Source organism: Lytechinus variegatus, chromosome 4 (genome assembly GCF_018143015.1).
Source record: "Lytechinus variegatus isolate NC3 chromosome 4, Lvar_3.0, whole genome shotgun sequence".
NCBI lineage: Eukaryota > Metazoa > Echinodermata > Echinoidea > Temnopleuroida > Toxopneustidae > Lytechinus > Lytechinus variegatus.
The window spans coordinates 58057658-58066993 of record NC_054743.1 but is presented as its reverse complement, the minus strand read 5'-3'; the positions used below and the strand labels follow the sequence as shown (position 1 = coordinate 58066993).

Here is a 9336-nt window from a genome sequence, read left to right as displayed (position 1 = left end):
TGTCTGTGGCTGCATCCGGTATACTGTAACAATATTAGACACAAGTTACTGCTGGTTTATTGCCACATCTTGCCATGGCACACTCCCGGCAGGACTGCAAAAGTAATTCTTGAGGTATGCGCGCAGTTCTTTGCCTGGTCGGGTCAATCTTGGCCCGTGCCCTGCTGCTTGCACATCTTCGAGCACGGCTTGGTCTCGCCATGCACCCGCGATGATCTGTCCCTGCTCATCTTCCCGGTCGAGGTCAGCATTCTGAAGGTTTGGGTAACGAGTCCTCATGAGGTTGTGAAGGGTCATGCAGGCCTTGACGATCTTGGTAACTTTCGACGGTCTCAATCCCAGGGTTGTTAGCAGACATCTGAAGCGATTGGCGAATATACCAAACGCGTTTTCAACCACACGGCGTGCCCTGGAACACCGGTAGTTGTAGATCCGCTCGTCCCGTTTCAGGTGCCGATGAGGGTAAGGCTTCATCATGTATGGCCGTAGGGGGAAGGCGGGTCTCGGACCATGTAGTAGGGTGTGTCCTGGTCGTCATTTGGTAGGGGATCCGGCTGGGGTAGTCCGATCGTTCCCTCACGCAGACCTGGCTCCAGTCGCGACCGGTTAAAGATGCCGGCGTCGGAATACGACCCTGGTGACCCCACATCCGCCCAGATGAACTTGTAGTGAGAGTTTACCACTGCAAGCATGACGATGGAAAAGAAGCCTTTGTAGTTGTAGTAAAGTGAGCCGCTCTTGGGGGCTTCTTGATGGCGACATGTTTCCCATCGATCGCGCCACAACAGTGGGGAAAGTTCCATCTGTCTCCGAATCCCTCGGCTACCGGGCGCCACTCATCTTCTGTCTGGGGAGTGGCCCACATCTCGTCCTCGTATTCGTCGTAGATGGTCTGACAGACCTCGGGGACGAACAGAGAGATGGTGTTGTGTGGGACACGAAACGCGAACGCCAGATCATGATAGCTGCTTCCGGTCGCCAAGAACCTCAAGGTGATCGCCAGCTTCAGCCCAGGATCCAAGGGGGTTCGATGCCTGCAACAGAAGAGGGTGAAATATGAATAAAATCAAACTAGAATAAATATGGATGGAAGACATTTCAGCACAATTTGACAGTAGGTTCATAAAGTGTAAACTTACGTTGTGGTCTTGGCAATGCGGGGGCCAACTCGGTCAAGCAACTCATAGAACATCTGTGGCACCATGCGGAGGTAGGATTTGAAGTCGGCAGCGTGCTCGGCCTCGAGTTCCCTCATGAGCGTCTCATACTGGCCGAAACGAGGTCTGCGTAGGATCCACTCGCGCACCCACCAACGTCTTATTTCTTCTGCCGGCCCTCTGTCGCTCCCTCTCGGCTTCTTCGAGCAGTGCTGCCAGGACCAAGTTGTACTGGAACCTCGCCTGAGCTAGCTCGTGTTCTAACAACGCCATTCGTAGTCTTCTCGGTGCAGCCATAGTGATGAACTGACCATTCCAGGTAGGGTGGACATATATATACAGGTATGGAATAGCTGACCATCGGCCCCCCAAGTCCGAGGTACACCGGCCGAACATCGGCCGGGCAGTGTTCGAAGCCCGTTAACAACCCGGCCGGTGATCGCACGGTGTCCTTTAACCTGCTCGGGTACCGGCCGTATACCCCCCGATGTCCGGCCGACCATCGGCCGGTAGTTGCTGCCACATCGGCCGAAAAAAATCTCCACTTTTGAGACAGACTCCGGACGGTCATCGGCCGGTGTTTGGTCGGTCGCCTGTAGATTTCCGGACGGAGCCCGGTCACGTCACCGAGCTATGCCACCGATGAGGGGAGCTCGGCGACACCTCAAAAATCCACCGAGCTCCACCGATGCCTGACACCGGCCGGGCTATGTGACCTAGGCTTAAAGCATGAAATCTCAAAGCAGAACTGTTCGTAAGTTAAGAGCGACTTTAAGAACGACTGGTGATCCCTTCTTGTGGTAAATGGTATATCCATTGGCGATGGTTAAGCGCATAAGAAAGGTTCACCAGTCGTTCTTAAAGTCGCTCTTATCTTACGAACAGCTTTATGAAACGGCCCCCTGGTCTATTATCATACAATCATGCATTGATTTTATCTGTTTGAGAGGAACATGTATGCCATTGACGGATATGAGATGTTTTGGGGCTTATTAATGTTATACCCATTTTATGCGCTCCTCATTACATCAAAATAATCCCTCGTTGGCATGGTTACATAACAATTATTAGTATTTTCGACACCTGCTCTCTATTTTTTTTTTCTCAATTCCTTTTTCGGTTAGTCAAAGCTGGAGAGACACTTCCATGATGTAAGAGACAAGCATTTGTTTTCATGTTCACATTCCTGTTCAAACTACATGTATCTGAAAATGTATGAAGAAATATATTTAGGCCTTGCCAATTTAACTATCACAAAAAGTACACTGAAAAGATTTATCATAACTGTATTCCCTCTATAAAATCATATACCTGAGTCATTATTTCCTTATATCCAAAGGCTATTATTAATAATAACAATAACATAGATGATAATAAAATAATAATGAAAAAATAATGATAATAAAATTAGTAGTAATATGGTAAATACTATGAGTGGGTTTCCACACACAATTTAAATTACGAGAGACTTCTATCAATCTAAATCAACAGTAGAATGATATATATACAGAGATCATTGTTATAAAAAAATCATTATTGTTATTTTTCACACCAATAATGTACATGATCCACAATTTAGTCACTTTATCAATATTGTCACAATCATCTTCACTATCACCACCATCGCAACCAAACCCACCATTATCATCATCAGGCGGTTTCAAACCGCCTCGATCACAAGAATCCCCGTTAAATTACGAGAACTTTTTAAGGCTAAAAAATACCCGTTAATTATTCCTGCATTCACACCGCCCCGAAACACATCCTTCGGGTTAAGTTCCCGAAGTTACGAGCATGCGCAGTGTGGTCTGATAAGCAGGCAAGGCGGGAGATTCAAAATCTCTAGCCCAGCAGCCACCCACGCCGCCGCGCCCAACGACACGCTGGGATAAAAGTTCCTGTAATTTGCTTTCACATCGCCAAAATACCTGCGACCTTGGAAAAATCCCCACGAAAGTTCTCGTAATTTCGCCAAGTACCTACTATTTAGCGGGTATTTTCTTTCGGGGAGATTACGCGTAGTTTGCTTTCACATTACCAAAATACCTGGTATTTTCTGATCGGGGTAAATTTCCCGATCAGAGAATACCTGGAACTGGCGAACTTCGAGGTGGTCTGAAACCACCTAGTATCTCCATCACCATCATAACTTCAACCATCAATCATCATCATAACCATCAATCATCATCATCACCATCATCATCATCATTACCATCATCGCATCACAACACAACATCATCATTACCATCACCATCATCATCACATCATCATCGCCATCATCATCACATTATCATTATCATCACCATCATCGTCACAACCATCACATCATCACCATAACCATCACATCATCATCATTATCATCATCATTGCCATTATCATTATCATTATTAATCACCATCACCACTACCATAATCATCATTATAATCATCATCATCACCATCATCATCATCTACATCCATATTTATCATAATACATCTCTTCCCCCTCCTTATCAACATGATAATTACTATTCTCACTATTATCTCAACGTCAAAGTAAAACACAGAGTCCCATAATACTTTAATCTGCACCCTTTAAATAGTAATTGACAATAATAATACACTGTTATTTACAATGTCCCAATGAATTTCCAACCGACCTGGCTACTTTTACTCGAGCTTTACAGCATGCAAGCATTTCAAGCATTTACCTCATCCCGGTTGAGTGCAGCACAGGGTGGATGAGAGCCTTGCTGAAGGATATAAACGCCATGGCTGGGATCAGAACCCATGAACCTCTTGTTTTAACACCAATTCCTCAATGGTACAATATTTCAATCTCTGTATCCATCACCATCCATCTGCATTTCCCTTCGTCTTATTTTCATATCATATTCCAATCCCTAATTATTTTACCAGTCAACGAGTTGATACCATCCTGGCCTACACCCTTGGTCAGTACAATGAGTCCGTTCACATTTCAAGTGCACTCTCACATCAAAACATGGAAGTGAAAGTACATTAACAGGCAAATTGCCAATTCGTCTACTACCAACTTGTCCACTCACCACTTGGTCTACTTTCATTTAATCGAATGTCATTCCATCCATCAACATTTTGTCTCACAGCCATTTGGTCCAATAACCATTTGGTCCGATTATCACTTCGTCTAATCACCATTTCATCTATGACCATTCCGTCTCATAATCACTCAGCCATATTCATTTTTATTTTCTTCCATGATGCACAATTAACACTTAAGTCCAATTAGACCAAATGGTATATGGACTAATGGCTATTAGACCAACCTGCTATTAGACAAAATGATGAGTGGAAGAATGGGAAATTAGACCATGTGGTGGTAGACCAAATATTAGTAGACAAATAGGAAATGTTCTGTTTTCTGAAATGTGAACTGTCTACTTCAGTGTTCTAAACATCAAAACCTATTTCTTTCAGGAACAAGTACAAAATATATGTGATTGTGCCATAATAGTGAAAATCAAACAGTCCCTTTTCAGATCAGTGAATAATCAGTTTTAAACTGCTATCCCATATAAAGAAACTAAAGCTGAAATATTTACCATGAAATGTAGCTTCAGGTTTGAAAAATCTCGCGTTGTAGTCATTCATCGATGAGTGCATGTCGAAAAGCTTCAGTATGACCTTTTGTAAGGGTATTTTATGATTTTGCAGTACAAACACTTATTTTTATACCAAGTACATGTAGAGTGCATATCCAAGTAGCCAAATACAATACTAACTGCCCATTCTATTCATTTAGGTTTCATAGGTGGAGGTTCAAATCCCCATTTTTTTCACGATACAGAAAATAGAATTAAAAAATCATGGTATTCAGTACCAACAGGCAATTTTGATAGAGGGGTGGCAGGACATGCAACCTCATATTTTTTCTCAATTGAAATACAAGTCATGAATAAAATAGAGTCGCACAACCCATATCTATATTTTATGCTGTTCTTTCTCTCCGAGTCCTTTTATTCCTTTTCTCCTCTTTTTTTATCAGCACTTGAGAAACCATAGGCATGTGACTTTCCCCCTGCTCCATCCCCCCTCCCCTATTCCACCGCCCCTGCCCCCAAATGTTGTTTTACCTGGATATGCTAAGTACTGGAAGATTAAGAGTATGACAAGTCATCACACTACCCCCCTCCTCACACCATCACTGCACCGAGGGGGGACCGCCAATGCGATGCGACCCTCAACTTCCACAAAGACATTTCAACTCACAAATTTTTCAGATTCTTGACATACCCGTGTCAAAAACTGGAATACTGAGAGAGAGAATAGATCGGGATATTATGGGAAGGGAGTATTTACAATTCTTTGATGATGATGGCAAAATGCGATATCTTCATACGTGCACAAAATAGATATCAATCACGATTGTTTACTTTAGTATATTTATGATTTTTTTAATCATACAAAAAATGAAAATAACGAACTTGAAATCAACAATATAATATAACAAAATTTGGAGACCTATAACAACTGAAATTATCATAACTTTGAACCAAAACAAAAAAATGTACCTAATTGAGTAAGTATATTGTGAGTTATATTGTTTACTCAATATGAATAGCAATATAATCATGTTTATCGTTAATCAATATTGTTGTAAACAATTATTTCAGAGGCTATTCATATATCAAATTAATTAGGCATCAATGGAGTTAACATGAAGAGAGGAATTCTGTTTTTTATATGAGATACAAAGTTAATATTAGTCTGTTACAGATTATAGAATGATAACAACAGCAAGGTAACTCAGTCAACAAAATTAATGTTGATTTGCAGCCAAGGCCTCTGCAAAGAGTTCAGTCATCTTGCTGGTCTATCATTATCCATCTGTCTCTCTCAATCATGTGTCACTTTCAAACAACAGATGGCGCTAGACTTCTTTAGCTCTTAAAGTGATTGTTTAACATTGGTTTGACTTTTAAAAAAATCTGAGCTAGAAGGTCACACTTGTCACCTGTGTCTAGGATATGCTACAAAAATGAAGCCCAGAAAAAATTGCGTTCGAAAATAATTATTTAGTGCTTCAAAAATTGAAATATAAAGTGACCGGAAACACCATCTTAATTTCATCCCATACACTTATGTGTACTATTTAGGCGTCTACAAGACGCCTATTTACAAAATCGGGCTTTCCCTTGTAGTTTTAGCTTTTCATTCTCAATAATGGTTGTTTTTAGGGTTTATTAGTTCTAATACATGCACTGATACACAAGTTTCATCTTGGTTTGAGAATTTTTTAAATCGGCTGCTCACAAAGTTAAACAATACCTTTAAACTACACTCCTGGTTTGTATTCAAAGTACTTGCTAAAAATGGTCAGAGAGTTGTTAGATCTTTGATCATGTTTGCTTTAATGTTTTAATTCTTGATATTTTGGTAAATTGCTGCTAGCTTGGTCAACACTTTGTCTATTTCTCATTTGGTTTCATCCGACATGGTCTAATCCTAAATTAACTAAAACAGGTTTTTCAACTAACCATGTGGTTTAATAGATGCCGTTTCGCCCATGATAAAGATTGGAATATATTATAGAGTAAATACTTTAAAGTAAACAATATCAAGAGGAAAATAATCCTGTTTGCTAAAACCATTTTAAAAAGAAATATTCAGTGGTTAATTCCTTCAAGAAAAAGGTGATCTCTGTAAAACACACCACACAAATACAGACAAGAACATTTAATATGACAGGCCACGAAAAGACTTCTCCTGCCATCTATTGGCGAAGGAAGGACAGTCTTAAGAAGCTAACTTTCTGTTATCTACTCATCATCTCATTTTAGCTTTAAAAAATTAAATACATTGACAAAAACAAATGGTAGATATACTACATTTGGTACAAATTCAAAGATTCTGTTTATATTCAAGCCATTTCTGGGTCAAATTTGCTCCTTTAAATGGCGCATATCAGATTGTATTATAAATCAATATCATTCCTCCTGTCAAAGTAATTAGACAACTGGCAGAGTCCAACCTTTCCCATTACTAGTCTTATGTTAAAGGACAATCCACTCATAAAAAAAAGTTGATTTGAATAAAAAGAGAAAAATCCAACAAGAATAACACTGAAAATTTCATCAAAATCGGATGTAAAATAAGAAAGTTTCAACATTTTAAAGTTTGGCTTAATTTCACAAAACAGTTATATGCACATCCTGGCTGGTATGCAAATGAGATGAATAATGACGTCATCCACTCACTATTTCTTATGTATTTTATTATATGAAGTATTCTATTTTTCCTCATTGCGAAGTAAAACAATGATTAATTCGTCCCTGAACATGTGGAATTAGCATTTTTGAATACTATATGGTTCATTCAAGTAGGTCCTTACTGTCAAATCTATAACAAATGAAAGATTCTATAATTCAAACAATAAAAAACAAAAGAAATAGTGAGTGTTGGACATCATCTGTCTCATTTGCATGTCACTGAGTTGTGCATATCACTGTTTTGAAAAGTAAGCAAAACTTTAAATTGTCATAACTTTCTTATTTTACATCCGATTTGGGTGAAATTTTTAGTGTTATGCTAGTTTGATTTTTATTTATTCATATCAACATTTTTCTGGGGTGGACTTGACCTTTAAAATGGTCAATACTCGAATGTATAATATGTAACTTGACATAACACCACAGCAAGTAAAAGTACTATTTGCATTTCCAAGTCTATTTGTCAAATAAAACCAGCCAAAATGCGAGAAAAAGTGTGCCAAGTGATCGTTGTAGATTTTGCACATTGACCTATTGATAATATTTATTGGGTGGGATGGGCATTCGGGGATCTGTCAATATACCCTCTGATAGAGGACATTCAAAGGAGTGTTTTGTGAGCAAATAAGAGTCCATGCATGACTTTTCAACTTTAGTTTGTCAAAGGGATTCTGTACAATTGACCAGCCTGGATTATAGCGTAAACTCTCGGCAAGTGAACATACCATATGGAAGAATTAGGAAGATACATCTTAATATTACACAGTAAAAACGCTGTTTAAGATTTTATACAACGCTGTTTACTATATGAACCTTACAGTAGTTGTTTAATAGTTTAAACAATCATGTCTAATTTATTGAAGATTAGATATTGAAAATTAAACTTTGTTGTATAAAATTTAAACACTTGTTAAAACTGTTTAAACAATTAATGTAAGGTTCATATAGTAAACAGCGTTGTATAAAAATTTTAAACAGCGTTTTTACTGTGTATAAGGCTTTGATCCGACTGAAATGTGTAGGCCTACTATTTTTATTATAGAGAGTTAAAGTGATTGGTTAACATTGGTTTAACTTTTAAAATATCTGAGCTAGAAGGTCACACTTGTCACCTGTGTCTGTGATATGTTCCAATTCCAAAAATGAAGCCCAGAAAAAATTGCATTCGAAAATGATTATTTAGTGCTTCAAAAATTGAAATATAAAGTGACCGGAAACACCATCTTGATTTCATCCCACACACTTATGTGAACTATTTAGGTGCCAATAAGATGCCTATTTACAAAATCGGGGTTGCCTGGTAGTTTAAGCTTTTTATTCTCAATAATGGCTGTTTTCAGGGTTTATTAGTTCTAATACATGCACTTGTACACATGTTTCATCTTGGTTTGAGAATTTTTTAAATCTGCTGCTCACAAAGTTAAACAACACCTTTAAACTGGATATCATGATTTTGAATAAATCTAGAAGTGGTGTAGTGCGGTGCTTCTGACTCTCAGTTTGTGATAATGACAATAGTATTATAGGCCCTAATACAAATGATTTATATATTAGCATGTTCTCCTTCTTGATTGTAAAGATGCTCAAGGCGCTTCAGGTTTCAACTTTAACAATGAATGTATAAAATGGTTGTCTGTCAAAAAGCACTGTTATACTAGTCTTCAAATGTAGACCCACATCTGCAGTGTGTACCACAGCTGATTCAAGGAGTCTGCATAGCAGACTAGGTCTACTGAGCCCTTTCAGGCTGGTGTGCTTCGCAAACCAGTAGCAGATCCCACCTCACGAGCCATTCAGAGTCTGCATAGCAGACTACTGTCATACAGGTATGTTTCCAAGTTGCCCCTGGAGGTGGCCGCTGTTGTCTGGTTAATCACGAGTGTGTTGTGTTCAAAATCTCACTGAGGCCTACAGATAGCATCATTCAGCAGGGCATCGATCCGCACTTTG

General features: G+C 39.2%; 1 protein-coding gene across 1 annotated transcript; it reads right to left on the bottom strand.

The window, feature by feature from the left end:
• Positions 1–505: 505 nt before the first annotated feature.
• Positions 506–1316, bottom strand: LOC121414388. The gene is made up of 2 exons (XM_041607544.1): positions 1140–1316; positions 506–1034 (listed from the first exon to the last, which is right to left on the bottom strand). Exons 1-2 carry the CDS (start codon positions 1253–1255, stop codon positions 677–679), a joined length of 474 nt encoding a protein of 157 aa, XP_041463478.1. The 5' UTR covers positions 1256–1316; the 3' UTR covers positions 506–676.
• Between the last annotated feature and the right edge of the window lie 8020 nt (positions 1317–9336).